The sequence below is a fragment of the Salvelinus sp. IW2-2015 genome, unplaced genomic scaffold, assembly GCF_002910315.2.
Source record: "Salvelinus sp. IW2-2015 unplaced genomic scaffold, ASM291031v2 Un_scaffold1283, whole genome shotgun sequence".
In the NCBI taxonomy this organism is placed as follows: domain Eukaryota; kingdom Metazoa; phylum Chordata; class Actinopteri; order Salmoniformes; family Salmonidae; genus Salvelinus; species Salvelinus sp. IW2-2015.
The window spans coordinates 171,916-188,070 of record NW_019942817.1 but is presented as its reverse complement, the minus strand read 5'-3'; the positions used below and the strand labels follow the sequence as shown (position 1 = coordinate 188,070).

The 16,155-nt window shown below is 40.5% G+C and overlaps 1 protein-coding gene across 2 annotated transcripts; it reads right to left on the bottom strand.

Moving 5' to 3' along the window:
• Window positions 1-4,539: 4,539 nt before the first annotated feature.
• On the bottom strand, window positions 4,540-15,816 carry LOC112070308 (TNF receptor-associated factor 5). Of its 2 annotated transcripts, none has more exons than XM_024137723.2 (11): window positions 15,657-15,816; window positions 12,186-12,425; window positions 11,284-11,347; window positions 10,898-10,999; window positions 10,557-10,721; window positions 9,471-9,548; window positions 8,625-8,699; window positions 7,290-7,382; window positions 7,030-7,170; window positions 6,383-6,554; window positions 4,540-5,983 (listed from the first exon to the last, which is right to left on the bottom strand). In XM_024137723.2, the coding sequence occupies exons 2-11, from the start codon at window positions 12,410-12,412 to the stop codon at window positions 5,382-5,384; spliced, it is 1,719 nt and encodes a 572-aa protein (XP_023993491.1). In that variant the 5' UTR covers window positions 12,413-12,425; window positions 15,657-15,816; the 3' UTR covers window positions 4,540-5,381. The 2 variants fall into 2 exon arrangements, with proteins under 2 accessions (XP_023993491.1, XP_070295012.1); XM_070438911.1 differs by having other exon boundaries at window positions 15,672-15,795.
• Between the last annotated feature and the right edge of the window lie 339 nt (window positions 15,817-16,155).

Sequence of the window (16,155 nt, the reverse complement as noted above, 5' to 3'; positions counted from 1 at the left end):
ATGCTGATCGAGACATCCTGTGGTCATCTGCACCTGGTGCCGTTTCCCAGATGCAGGAATGATTAGACACTATAAGGGATTGTTCTACTCCTCCAGGCTATCTCTATCTCGGGTCACACACACCACATCTTATCTATGGAGTGCCAGCTGTAGGTTTTTATCACCAAGTCATGAATCAATTGTAAGCTCAAGCTCCAGAGGCCCAACTCAGTCCCACAGACACAGATGAGAGAGTACTCATCATAGCTATTCGATTCATAAACAGTATTATAACATAATCTTGTAATTTATCTACCATAGGTATATGTTGAAATGTTAACATTTGTTTCCTTAAACCACAAGATCTGTGTGCCATGTCTACTTGTACTTTTTGTTTAACATTTACTTTGACTTCTAGCACCTGCCCAAAGTTACTGGATCTGTCTGTCATCATTTTTTCCCCAAATGTTCCAATCTGATGTGCTGAACTTTATGAGATTTAAGGCATTTACATACATGTACTGTATATATTTGCTTTCATATTTCTGTAAAGTAGAACCATGTGCTTCTGTAGAGTCAGACAGAATGACAAGGCTGTCATTTTGACAAGACTACGGTTGAAACGTGTCAGCTTTTTTGAATAAACTAGCACCATTAATTCATAAATATAGTTGTTGGGGTCCATTCACATGTGTTGTTACTCTTCCATTATTTTTAAGGCTTAGGCCGGGATTCCATAATGGAGCAGCGTACTAGCCGGTAATGCACTTTTTTAAAGACTTTTTTTCTCATAGATCACATACATTTTCTTTTGCTTAGTTCGCTGCTCTGTAACGTGCCTCGGATTGAATCCCAGCCTTGTTATTTCAGTATTTACCCAGAAAAGCACTCCATTCCCATAGAAATGTATAATAGAGCTGCATACCTGTTTCTGAAGTGTCCTTTTTATTATGCATTGGCATCCCATAATGTTTTTACACGAAAGCTCACATAATGTTGCTTTACCGTTAACTTCTTGTCAATATGGGATTCCACTTTGGAAAAAATTGTGCCCAAATTAAACTGCCTCATACTCTATTCTAGATCGTACAATATGCATATTATTATTACTATTGGATAGAAAACACTCAAGTTTCTAAAACTGTTTGAATTATATCTGTGAGTAAAACAGAACTCATTTTGCAGCAAACTTCCAGACAGGAAGTGAAAAATCTGAAAACGATGCTCTGTTCCAGGGCCTGCCTATTGAATTGCCTTATATTTATGGATATGCATGCATTGCATACGCCTTCCACTAGATGTCAACAGGCAGTGGAAGGTAAAATGGGGTGTCTAGCTTGATCTGAGGTCGAACAAGAGCTCTTGGAATGACGTGTCCAGAATTTCCTTTCTCTACCTAGGCGCGGGAAGCACCTCCATATTGTCTTATGATAAGCGTTCGCTATACACGGCTAATATCTCCGGCTTTGTTTTTATTTGATACATATTAGAAAAACATCATAAAGTAGGTTTTTTCAACCGAGTTTCATCAGTTTATTCAACGTTTAATGGGACTTTTGGAGTTTTCCGTTCTCTGCGTCGAGAGAAATTGGGAACGTCATCAACATTGGCTAGCCTTGTGGAGCGAATTCGACAAGAGAGAAGGACATTCTAAAACCAAACAACGATTTATTCTGGACCTAGGACTCCTTGTACAAGATTCTGATGGAAGCTCAGCAAAAGTTAGAACAATTTATGATGTTATTTCGTATTTCTGTGTAAAATGTTGAGTCCTATTATCCGCCGTTTTGGCGGGCGCTGTCTCGCTATAACGTAAGCTGTTTGTTATGGTAAAGTTATTTTTAAAAATCTAACACGGCGGTTGCATTAAGAACCAGTGTATCTTTCATTTGCTGTCCAACATGTATTTTTTAGTAAAGTTTATGATGATTTCTTTGGTCAGATTAGGTGAGTGTCCAAACTAGCTCCGGACATTCTGGTGAATCGATGCTACATATTCACAATGTATAACCCCGYTTTGCAGCTCTAAATATGCAAATTTTCGAACAAAACATAAGTGTATTGTATAACCTGATGTTATAAGACTGTCATCTGATGAAGTTGGTCAAGGTTAGTGATTAATTTTATATCTTTTGCTGGTTTTTGCGATCGCTACCTTTTGCTGCTAATAAATGCATTTGTGTGTTTGGCTATTGTGGTAAGCTAATATAATGCTATATTGTGTTTTCGCTGTAAAACACTTAAAAAATCGGAAATATTGGCTGAATTCACAAGATGTTTATCTTTCATTTGCTGTACACCATGTATTTTTCATAAATGTTTTATGATGAGTATTTAGGTATTTCACGTTGCTCTCTGTAATTATTCTGGCTGCTTTGGTGATATTTTTGATGGTAGCTGCAATGTAAAACTATGATTTATACCTCAAATATGCACATTTTCGAACAAAACATAAATTTATTGTATAACATGTTATAAGACTATCATCTGATGAAGTTGTTTCTTGGTTAGTGACTAATTATATCTCTATTTGGTCGGTTTTGTGATAGCTACCTATGCGGTAYAAAAATTGTGAAAATATGCGGTTGAGTCTTTTGCTATTGTGGTTASCTAATAGAAATACATATTGTGTTTTCGCTGTAAAACATTTWAAAAATCYGAAATGATGGCTGGATTCACAAGATGTTTATCTTTCATTTGCTGTTTTGGACTTGTGATTTCATGAAAATTATATTATATGATATCCCTGTCGCGTTAGGCTAGGCTATGCTAGTCAGCTTTTTTGATGAGGAGGATCCCGGATCCGGGAGAAAGAAGCGGTAGAGTATTAACACAGTCATAAGAATAATGACCCGCACACACTGTCATTGTGGAGGTTCATGTCCATCCCACAGTGGTTTCAGATACAGTACGTAGGAAAATGTTACTTAAGATTGTTCCCCGCCAATCTCTATCAAAGGCATAGCAGGACAAATGAATGGCATCTCACAACGGGATGTGATGCACATAAGTGTTGTTATGCATGTAAACACAATGTAAGGGGAAAAAAGCATGTAACAAACTTCAAATAAAACACATTACTTTGAAACAACACTGCATATAATTCAAGAAGATCTAATGCGCATTCCCATGAAACGTATTGGGATCAAATGGTTGGAATGAAAATTCTGCATTGTCATTTCACTGGTAAATATAATTATCGTTCACAATTGACAGTGAGAAATGGGAAGGTAGGGTGACCACAGAAATTGGTGGGTAAAGTAGAGGTAAAGAAACACATTGCCAGGATGTGATTCGGATCATCAGCTCGGGGGAAGAGGCTTCCAGAGGAGCTGACAGGGCGGAACAGGGCGGTTACCTTCGGATCTGCAGCCTCAGCCGACAAAATATGGAGCCAAACATTATACATTCATTGATAAATAGCTGTATTGAATAATGAGAACAGTTTTAATGCAAAAATCTAATGTATATCAACTTTAGCTTTCTGTGAGACCAAATGATCATGCCTTCCCTCATTATACAACAACTGTTTGTTGTATGCTTAGTTCTCAGTGTGGCAAGATATTCTAAAGATAGCTTGCTGTATCTCTGAAAGAGAGCAAAATTAAACAACTCAAACAATTAACTTATGGCTAATAATTGGTAACTACTAGGTTTCCGGAATTAGTTAATTTGTCTTGTGCTGCAATACTATTGTTTGGATTCGTGTAGTCCACTAAACAATGGTTAAAGTGTTAAATATTTTTTTCTTGTTGTGCTCGAGTGCCATTTTGTTGCATTCAATACAATACACGGTATAAAGCAGCACATTGCATTTGACTTTTAAAGTTAATTTACGTTTGAGCCAACATGCACAGTGTTTACCATGAATGGGTTGTGTCGTGGAAAATTCATACTGAAAGAGACTTTGTCATTTCTTCAAACAATCATCTTTATTTAATATTCATTAATTATTGCAATAATGAGACTAGTCAACCCAACACTCTTGACTGTTGGGCCGAGTAGCCGAACATTTACAGCCATGCAGAGTTTTTATATAACTGATACTAAGTCATGGCTGGATCCACCCCTCCCATGCAGATTGGGGGCACCATAAGCCCCTTTGGGTTTATCCTGTGGTCATTTGCCTCTGCCACAATAAGGGTTTTGTTTAATTCCTCCAGGCTCTCTCTCTTGATTACACCCACCACATTTATCTATGGAATGCCAGCTGTAGGTTTTTAGGCTCCTCTCAGTTCACACAGACATTTTAATAGAACATAAATGTCATACTGTTAAGTATATTAATATCAAACAAATCAGGTAAATATGTAATTGTTCTATCACAGTTGTTGTTGAAATGGCATTTGGGCATGACATTTAGTAAAAAACAAACTACATTTTTTATTTAGACACCAGATCCTCATTGGAATGTAAAAAAACGACTAAAAGGGTGTGATTAGCTAATAATTTTCTTTAATATAGACCTTTCCCCCAATAAGTTGGCCATTGGAGGGAATTCAAGGTCCTTATAGGTCTTATTTTCAAGGTGGTAACACAATGACATAGAACTTACACACATTTAAATTGTTATTACTTTTATTTTAATAGCCATTTTATCTATACAATACATTTTCATACTTTTATTTACTTTATAGCATTCAAAATAATATGTCACTTCAACTCTACTCATCACTTCTAGAACAAGCACATTTGGTTACCCATTTGGTAACCCTAACTACTTTAAACAATGCAGAAACATAGTCATTGATAAACAGTTCAATACAAACAAAACACATGGATGATTGTTATGCATGTACCACAAAATTTAAGGAAAAACACATGTAACAATTCATGAATCAATTGAAGGAAAAAAGCATGAAACAATTCACTCATCAATGGTAACACTTTATAATAACTTTAATGAATAAGCATTCTTACTTTTATGATGTTTACATTTCTAAATAATTTACAATAATTTATATAAACCTTCAACATGTACGGTATATTGGCTTATTCAGTAAAGTTATTACAATTACATCAACTACTTTTTAACAGCTGTCCATTAAAATCCCTGAGATGTCATCAATTGACAATTAATAGATTGCATGCTCTCTGATTGTAGGACTTAAACACAAAATACAATATCTGTGGGGAGCATTAACACTTGAATCCTCAGTGAACACATACAAGCAGTCTGCAGACAAGGCTAAAGCAATAAAAAAAGAAGTAAATACTTCACTGCAATATCTGTATTGCTTTATCGTTTCAGTATCTGGGGAAAAATGCATGGACTTGCTGACACTTTCTGTTTGCTTACTTTGCTAAATTTGGAGTACAGCTGAGGCATTGGCCTGCACTGAGCTTCGTAGCATTAGCTAACTGTTTTTGAAATGATCTCGAACCAGTTCTTTAAGGCCTCTCTACAAGTCCTCCAAACCACTCGTGTCTACTTTGACCTTAACAAAGAGCGTATCGTCTCTCACGTATATGGCGTTCTTAGGTGTCTCCAGCTGGGCATGCGAGGCAAAGCACTGGAAACCAGAGGCCACGTTGGTGGGGGCGGTGGAGGTTGCAGCGGCCGAGCCGGGCCGGTGGAAGCTAGTGTTTTCCGGGTCGGGTTTGAAACTCATAGTCAGGTGGTTGTTGGTGCCGCTCTGGTCCAGCACTGACAATGACACAGGCTGTCTGAAGGGCCAGGGCAAGAGGGGGTCGAAGTCACCCCTCATGAGGACCACGTAGAGAGACAGGTGGGTGTCCCGGCCGGCCCCGTCACCGTTCAGGTAGGCCCTGGCGGCCATTTTGTAGCCACTGCGGCCCGTGTGGAAGGGCGCGCTGCTCAGGCACGGTCCCTGGCCTTGAGACCCGGCCTCCTTCCTCTTGCGGTAGTCGCGGAGCTTCCAGATGAGCTTGCCGTCGTATGAGGTGGACTCGAGCTCTCTGAAGTGCTCCTCGTTACACTCCAGCTGCGCCGTATGGATGCTGAGGAGGCGCGAGTGGCGCATGTAGGTCTCCTTCAACTCCCCTGGGGGAAAGATGGGCGATGGAATTTTTTATACTTTCATTAATCCATGTCACTACAATGTTAATTATTTGCTTACAATCGCTTAAAAGCCTTAAAGACTTAAGATCATTGGCCTAACAGTTTTGAGTCTTTCCATAATCTGTTACAAGCCTTGGAGACTTTAGCTTATTGCCCTAAAAGTCTTGCGTCTTCCAGTAACCCGGGATTGGTAACCACTGAGTTACTTGAATTCTGCCAAAGACAGAGGCAGTTTTACCATAATTCAAATAACCCAGTGCCAGTTACATTTCACAAGACCCACTTTTCACACTTCATGGGCTTACTGTCGGTGGAAACCATAATAATGATCTCTAATCCACCTTTAGTTCACCCAGACCATTAAGGACCCCCTCCACTCACCCAGGTGGTCTTTGAGCCCCTCCGTGACGGACACCTGCTGTCTGAGGGCGTCCAGGGACGCTCTGATTTGGCCCAGTTCCTCCCGGGCCACACCAGGGCCAAACACACTGGACAGCTCCTCGAGCTGGAGCTGGACGCTGGAGATGTGATCCCTCTGCTCCTCCAGAGACCTCTGGTACACGCACGACCAGAAAACGGTAACACTTTATTTTCAGTACTGCTATTCACATGGGTAGTGTTCATAAGGCACCAAACAAAGGCACCAAACAAAATGTTTTAAAACGTTTTCTGTTGCATGCCCTCAAACACAATCAAGGTCGTCTCTCCTCTTGTGAGAATCCTAAAGTTTTGATTCCTATGACCAAAGGATTATATTAAGTGCAGTGTGTGAATGAATGATTCCTGCTTTGGGTTCCATTAACAGCAACAGCAGTGCTTCTTACCTGTACTGCAAACAGAGTGCATTGTTTCCATAAATCATTTTAAAGGTGTTTTCAGATTTGATTGAACAGAGAGAAGTGGCTGTGTAAAAGGGCAGTAGGCCAGATTCAAACCTATACCTACACTGTAGAAATGCTGCAACATTACCACTAGACCAGCCAGGCCTCTGGGTGTTGTATTGGTTACAATACAGTACTGCTTCTTACCTGTACTGCAGACAGGGTGTTGTCACATCGGCTGACCTGCTGGGCCAGTGGGCGGACCTCCTTCTCCAGACCGCTGACCTGGCGGCTCCTCTCCTGGAGCTCCTTGTGCCTCAGCAGCACCTCCTGCTGGAGGATTGCCATCTGCCGGGTCAGAGGAATGGTCAGTCTCCAGGTACAACTTGCCCTTTGGTACATTGATCTAGGCACTATAAGGGCTGAATCCTAACTTGAGAAAGGTTCTGGGTAGTGATCGGTCCTACCTGTGTCTCCAGCTTGGTGTTGCTCCCCAGAACCAGGAGGATATGGTCATTGAGAGCGGTTTCCTCATGGACTTGAACTTGGGCTCTCCTCTCCTGTCCACACAGAAAGAAATAACAATTAGTTGTATGGCAATCATCTGTTGCCATACAACTGCCTATCATGTCTAGACATGTTTAGGAATGACATGCCAAACAATGACATACAAATTATAACACTCATTATACATACTGTATTGACATTAACTTGTCACGATGGGTAAGGCTGTTGTTGAACCAAGACAAATTCATATCTGTGTCTTTTGGTTGTAATGTATAGGACTAGTTCATATAAACACCTATTACCATTACTGAATAAAAATATGAACGTAACATGTAAAGTGTTGGTCCCATGTTTCATGAGCTGAAATAAAAGATACCAGAAATGTTCCATATGCACAAAAAGCTTATTTCTCTCAAATTTTGTGCACAAATTTGTTTACATTCCTGTTAGTGAGCATTTCTCCTTTTCTAAAATAATCCATCCACCTGACAGGTGTGGCATATCAAGAAGTTGATTAAACAGCATGATCATTACACAAGTGCACCTTGTGCTAGGGACAATAAAAAGCCACTCTAAAATGTGCAGTTGTGTCACACAATACAATGTCACAGATGTCTCAAGTTTTGAGGGAGCGTGCATTTGACAAGCTGACTGCAGGAATGTCCTCCAGAACTGTTGCCAGATAATTTGATGTTAATTTCTCTACCATAAGCCATAATTTGGCAGTACATCCAACCGGCCTCACAACCTCAGACCACGTGTAACCACGCCAGCCCAGGACCTCCACATCGGGCTTCTTTACCTGCGGGATCGTCTGAGACCAGCCACCCGGACAGTATTTCTGTCTGTAATAAAGCCCTTTTGTGGGGATAAACTCATTCTGATTGGCTGGGCCTGGCTCCCAAGTGGGTGGGCCTATGCCCTCCCATGACCACCCATGGCCTAATTGATTTATTTCAATTGATTGATTTCCTTATGTGTAACTCAGTAAAATAGTGGATGTTGCGTATATATTTTTGTTCATTTCTGACACTCAGACAGATACTCTGGAGACCGTATAGACATTTCTTATTGTGGTGAATTGTTACAAGGCTGTCGTTTTATCACCACACGACATCTGTGTCAGCCACTACCCATCCAAGAGGGTCGAATAAGGACTTTGACCCATTGAGAATGCAATCATTGCAACTTTGGAGCTTCCAGCCCAACCGATCAATTGATCGACTACAACTAGATTTCCGTTGGCGTAGAATTAGATTCCAAAGCACAGAGAGTGGGAGAATATGTCCACCAACCCGGACAAAGCAGCCGTATTTCTTAAAAACACAGTCCGTCTGCACCTCAGGACACTGGTCAGCATGGTCTTCAAGCTGTGTGATGGAGAGAGAGTACATTAAAAGCAAAGAGGTGTTAGTCGGGGAGGGTATAAAAAGTGAAAAAGTGAGGGGAGAAGTCAGACGGAGAAGGATAAGTGAGATTGGGTGAGATGTAGAAGCAGGAACCAAATGAGTTCTACACACTCATACAGTTTTACAAACAGCTGTACAGTGTATTATACACCGAGTGTACAAAACATTAGGATCACTTTCTAATATTGAGTTTCATACCCTTTTCCCCCCAGAACAGCCTCAATTCATTGGGGCATGGACTCCACATGGTGTCGAAAGCATTCCAAAGGGATGCTGGCCCATGTTGACTCCAATGCTTCCTACAGTTGTGTCAAGTTGGCTGGATGTCCTTTGGGTGGTGGACCATTCTTGATACAGACAAACTGTTGAGCGTGAAAAGCCCAGCAGCGTTGCAGTTCTTGATACTCAAACCGGTGTGCCTGGCACCTACCCCGTTCTTGCCCATTTACCCTCTGAATGGCACACATACACAATCCATGTCTTAAAAATACTTATTTAACTTGTCTCCCCCCTTCATCTACACTGATTGAAGTGGATTTAACAAGTGACATCAATTAGGGATCATTGCTTTCACCTGGTCAGTCTGTCATGGAAAGAGCAGGTGTTCCTAATGTTTTGTACAATCAGTGTATGTGCTTGTGGCAAAATGTCAAGGAATATAGAAAATCCTTCTTCAAACAACAATACATTCAGCAAATAAAACAAATATTATGGTCATATCTGAATATTCACCATGCATCTTTTAATCATCTGGGAGCATTTGTTGGGGCACTTGATTTCAACCTCTGGGCATGAATGCCTCTCATGATCCTGGTGGAGTCCGAACAGAAATAAGAAGTGATTATTAAGAAGGATGTTCCTTCTTAGTGACTTACAGTATCATATCATAATAGACTGAAAAGAGCTTCGTTCAAGTGTTGTCAAAGGCATTTGTAGTTTTGTGAACTCTTAAGAGACTGCAGTAAGTGTGAGGGATTCAAACATATATTCAAGTCACTTGCGCCACCTGTTGGGAGAATTACTGTATGTAATTCCCAGACTGTAAAAATAATCTTTGGCTAAATGTAGTGCAGAGGGGGAACACAGTTGAAGGACAATCCAATTCCTTAATATTACTTGTTATGATATGGGTGGTAGCATAGCGTTAGCACAGTTAGGCAACACATTTCCAGGATACACTTCCACACTCCATCACCAGGTGGCAGCAATCAGGTCTAGATGCTGAGCTAAGCCTTGAGAAACACATCAGGTGCAGCCAATTAAAGTGATTGTCAGTCTGAGAGAAAGAGAGGAGGCCAGAAGCCCCCAGACACCCTTTTGTTTGTTTCTTTGTGTTAGTTAACCTTTTTGAATGGGCAGGCCTTTTCGTAGTTTGGTTTTTGTACATATTTATTTTGTCACCATCTGAACAAATAATAATAGCTTGGACTGGCTGACCAAAAGATCAAGACGGAGCTGGCCTTGGACCTAAGTTAAGGTAGCTGTGTCCCGGGTACATGCATTCAACACCTAGGTGCATACAGTTATTTCCCATGTACTGTATATGCACTTAAATCCGGTTACCTAGGCCTAAGACACCTAGACATAACGGGTGCGGCAAAATCAGTAGGCTAGTTATGGGTTTCTTAACCAAGTAAAAATACTATGTTGAGCATGAGGACCGTTTCACCATCTTAGAAAATCCCAAATAAACCGCCTGGGTACAACGGCACATCGAAAGTCCTCATTTATATCATAAAACTTCAACCCTGACCATTGCAAGAGTAAGAACATATTAAAACAGACTGTTATAAAACAGTCAATTCCTCTGGCATTCACCTCGAGTTGGCAGCATGTGTAAGGATGCTTGCAGTAGTGACAGGGCTCCATACGATAGGAGCAGCTGATTTTGAGGTGCTCCTGCAGGTCCTTACGTTGCATGATCTCACTGCAGCCTGCATTGGAACACTGCAATGACTCAAACTGACATGCCTGTAGATGCTCCTGAGAAAGAGAGAGAGAGAGAGGGAATGTATCACGTATCAAATGTTTGGTCGTGTTGTTGTCTGAGCATTTGTTAATGATTTATTTTACAGTCCTGTTTTAGCTGGCGGAAATACTCTCGTATTTACTACAGCAACGGGTAACATTGGGTACTTGTGGTGTCTTGTGGGATTTACCTGCAACCGACATAATGTCATTCTGTGGGAGCAGTTGGGGGAGTTTGTGCAGTAAACTTCTAAATTTGAGATCTCCCTTTTGCAGCAATTGTCTTGGAAAACCTGCAGGAAACGGTAACAATTGTGTAGTATTGTTTTACATTTCAAGAAACTCATGATTTGTTTAATTTCTGTCAATAAAATCGTTTGTCTTACAAATTAAGTAGGTTGGGTGTCTTTTAAAGTTTCATGAAAAGTAAAACCCCCAAAATATTTTTATGTACCAATGAAAATACAAAGTAGACATCAGTTGTGTTATCAGTAAAACTGCGAAAGTAATTCTGAATAAAGTATTTCTTGATATATTTAGCTTTCTTCCCAAATGAACCATGGTTTCTGAATCTCACCTCATCAGATTTGATCAAACCTCTGTCCAAAGGACAGGCAGGGGTGGTGGCTGGGGAGTTTTCCCTGCACAAAAGAGAGCATCACATTTCAATATGATTGCTGACTTTTCATTTATGACATATGCTACCTACAGTATCAAAGAATGGCCCTTTAGCTCAATGGGCTAACACATGATTAAAGAGTGAATTCAGAATTGTATAACTTGATTAATTCACAAATTTTAAAATGTATATATTTAAAGGCTGAATCACCTGAAATCAACTACAATCCACTCCATATTTGGTTTGATGTTACTTTATGGTCATGTGGCCATTTAAAAAAAAAAACAATGCTCAAATGCTTTCATTTCCAATCTTGTGGTGTCTGAAGTTTGCAGTGGCTGTTTTAAAAAAAGAACCAAACCATGGATTCGTTTCTCCTGGCCCATGGACTACTTTCAGGGTGAGAAACCACCTAACTTACAATTAGAAGACACTCTTATCCAGAGCGACTTATAGTAGTGACTGCATACATTTCCATACTGGTCCCACATGGAAATCGAACCCACAACCCTGGCGTTGTAAGCGCTCTGCTCTACCAACTGAGCCACACAAGACCACTTCAAATTGTAAAATCCTGAACTTCCCCATTGAGTTGTGACAGATCTTGCACAATTGAGTGCTGATTCCAGTTCAATTTCAGTCAGCTTGGAGTAATTTTTTACTTGAACAATAATACAATCTTCAGAGGGGAAAGGACCATTTTCAAATCGCAAATAGAATTTCGATTCAACTCCTAGATTGACTGGAATTAAAATGGATTTGACCCAAAGTCATACCCCCCCCCCCCAAATAAATCTCACTGTGTATATGAACACATAACATGCAGTAAATGGCTGTTTTATTATCACTACTATTCTTACAGGAGTCCTTGTATGCAGCGGTAGCAGAAGATGTGTCCGCAGCCAGTTTGGTGTGGGTTGAGAACTACTCCTTTACAGGTGGGACAAACATAGTGCTCTTCCAGCTTCTTCACAAACTTCAAACTGTGCTGCACTGCAGTCAAGTCCGATTCCCACGGTCCCGCCACTCCCGAATTCTGCCTGGAGAGTCCTCCGGATCCACTCGGGTCACTCTCCTCTGTTGCCATGGCAACCTGTAGACTGACAGGTGTGCGGTAGATGTTGGACAGTTTGTAGACCTATGCAAATGTACATCTACAAAGAGTCTGTTGACATGAACATTTCCTATTCCAGAAGTCCTGCAATTGACTGACTACCTGCATGACTTTGACATTCAGAAAATCCCATTCAAAGCTCTCCATAATGAGATATAGGCCCAACATTTGTGCATGAAAGTGTTTAGTAAATAGGGGGAGGGGTTTATGTAAAATCCCCACATTTTAAAACAAACCTATCTTTTTAATGAGTTTATTCACATGGACTTATAACCAACGCCATAGCTACATATGAGGACACCGAGGGTCTGGACCTCCTGTAATATTTTTGAAAACAAAAAAATACATTGTCACTGACTGACAGTCACTTAATTAGACCATGACTGTTAACCTTTTTTTAGATTGGTAAATTAGTCGTTAGTCTAGCCAGCTAAACTGTCATGGCTGAATTACCGACCCGGGAACGCAAAGCATGTACCCAGGTGTCCTGATCTCCAAGAGCCCACATTCATTCTGGTAGTCACTCTCACTCATATCATACAAACATGGCAAAACGTGTAGAATTGCAGGAAATTGGCTGTAAAACTGCAACAACATATCTGTAATGCAAACTTATTTGTTGACCTTTTTGTTAATAAAATACTTTTTCTGCCAACAGATCCCTCTGTACATATAAAATGATAGTTTTGAATTCCGGTGCTGAGTTGATGCGAGTTAAGGTGTAGTGGCTAATTGTATAGCTAATATGCTACAGTTGAAGTCGGAAGTTTACATGCACCTTAGCCAAATACATTTAAACTGAGTTTTTCACAATTCCTGACATTTAATCGTAGTAAAAATTCCCTGTCTTAGGTCAGTTAGGATCACCACTTTATTTTAAGAATGTGAAATGACAGAATAATAGAGATTTATTTCAGCTTTTATTTCRTTCATCACATTCCCAGTGGGTCAGAAGTTTACATACTCAATTAGTATTTGGTAGCATTGCCTTTTAAATTGTTTAACTTGGGTCAAATGTTTCGTGTAGCCTTCCACAAGCTTCCCACAATAATTTGGGTGTATTTTGGACCAATCCTCCTGACAGAGCTGGTGTAACTGAGTCCTCCTTGCTCGCACACGCTTTTTCAGTTCTGCCCACAAATCTTCTATGGGATTGAGGTCAGGGCTTTGTGATGGCCACTCCACTACCTTGACTTTGTTGTCCTTAAACCATTTTGCCACAACTTTGGAAGTATGCTTGGGGTCAATGTCCATTTGGAAGACCCATTTGCGACCAAGCTTTAACTTCCTGACTGATGTCTTGAGATGTTGCTTCAATATACCCACATGATTTTCCTACCACATGATGCCATCTATTTCGTGGTGCACCAGTCCCTCCTGCAGCAAAGCATCCCACAACATGATGCTGCCACCCCCGTGCTTCACAGATGGGATGGTGTTCTTCAGCTTGCAAGCCTCCCCCTTTTTCCTCCAAACATAATGATGGTCATTATGGCCAAACAGTTCTATTTTTGTTTCATCAGACCAGAGGACATTTCTCCAAAAAGTACGATCTTTGTCACCAAGTGCAGTTGCAAACCGTAGTCTGGCTTTTTTATGGCGGTTTTGGAGCAGTGGATTCTTCCTTGCTGAGCGGCCTTTCAGGTTATGTCGATATAGGACTCGTTTTACTGTGGATATAGATACGTTTGTACCTGTTTCCTCTAGCATCTTCACAAGGTACTTTGCTGTTGTTCTGGGATTGATTTGCACTTTTCACACCAAAGTATGTTAATCTCTAGGAGACAGAACGCGTCTCCTTCCTTGAGTGGTATGACGGCTGCGTGGTCCCATGTTGTTTATACTTGTGTACTATTGTTTGTACAGATGAACGTGGTACCTTCAGGCGTTTGGAAATTGCTCCCAAGGATGAACCAGACTTGTGGAGGTCTACAATTCTTTTTCTGGGGTCTTGGCTGATTTCTTTTGATTTTCCCATGATGTCAAGCAAATAGGTACTGAGTTTCAAGGTAGGCCTTGAAATACATCCACAGGTACACCTCCAATTGACTCAAATTATGTCAATTAGCCTATCAGAAGCTTCTGAAGCCATGACATCATTTTCTGGAGTTTTCCGAGCTGTTTAAAGGGACAGTCAACTTAGTGTATGTAAACTTCTGACCCACTGGAATTGTGATACAGTGAATTATAAGTGAAATAATCTGTCTGTAAACAATTGTTGGAACAATTACTTGTGTCATGCACAAAGTAGATGTCCTAACCGACTTGCCAAAACTCTAGTTTGTTAACAAGAAATTTGTGGAGGGGTTGAAAAATGAGTTTTAATGACTCCAACCTAAGTATATGTGAACTTCCGACTTCAACTGTATATGTTTGTAGATCGACTGAGGTGAATGAAGCTACAGCAACCAATGTTATAATGGCTGGGGTCATTTTAGCTTATTTTTGAGGTTCTCCAAATAGCAATTTAGTGATTTTAAATTGTATAGAAATGCAGTTAATGAGCTTCAACGGAATTAACATCTATTGAAATAATGGTGGGGGGGCTACCAAACCTCACTAAAACTCAGACCCTAGCTACAGCCCTGCTTGTCGGGATGTTCAGAAAGGCATTAGTGTGTGGTAAAGTTTCCATCTTCTAACATGTTTTAATGTTAAATCAAGGAAAATATTCCTATGATTCTCAATCGGCACCCATGAAGGACCGTGGGTCGTCCGTGCATTGTCTCATCAGAATCTCCCTTTCAGAAATCCCCCTAGCCTTGTTTGTGGTTTAGTGTTGGTGGAACCAGCGATTCTGTCTTTGGGGTAACCCCCTCGCAGCCCGCGGTAATGGTGCGCGGCAAATCCTTAATGAGACCATGGACAATTTAAGCAGAACATGGCTTATGTTTTATTACATTAACAGTTCGAGGGTATTCATTGACGTTATATTGAGAAAGACAAAAAGCCGCAACAGAATTATGCGCTCTTTGCAGCACTACAATATCGGGGAATCCCCACTGCTGAAGAACAGCATAATTAGTTATGATTCCAATAGATGAAAACATCATGATTATTATAAAAATAGATTATTTTAATGTTAAGACGACATCCAAGGAAGTTCTGTATTTATATTGTTTAGTCAAAAAGGCAAACTGAAATTAGTTTGCTTTCGTTTTCATAGCCTACATAATTAACAACTGTTGCATTGAAGATCTGAGCAGGCAGATCTTACCTTGTGCGTTCTCACCGTGTCTTTAAAAACGGAATGTGCGACGATGTTCTTGATTTACTTTTGTAATTTACATCCACATTCATAAGGCAAAAACGTCTGCACAGTACGGAGTGTGTAGCCCAGGCTATACGTCACAACTCGGCGTGCCGCAAATTCTATATGAGCGGAAAATGTTTCAGGAAGTGAATGTAATGGCACTGTGTTCACGGTTCACACCCTTTAAATGATCGTATCCTGAAACGCGGTAAAATAAAATGTATGTTTTGGCACCTTGCATAGCCTCCCTGAAGCGTATCGAGGTAGGGTGCTGAAGAAATCGTCCCTTTTGTATGCATCCACAGGTTTAAAATGGTATTTGCTGGAAATTGAGAGTTGAAAAATTGGGAAGTTTCTAGTTATTTTCAAATACATTGTGATAATTTAACTATAGGCTACAGTTCACGGAGCTAGTAGTTCTATCAAACCCAAACGTCACAGTGGTGCTTATAATACTGCTATA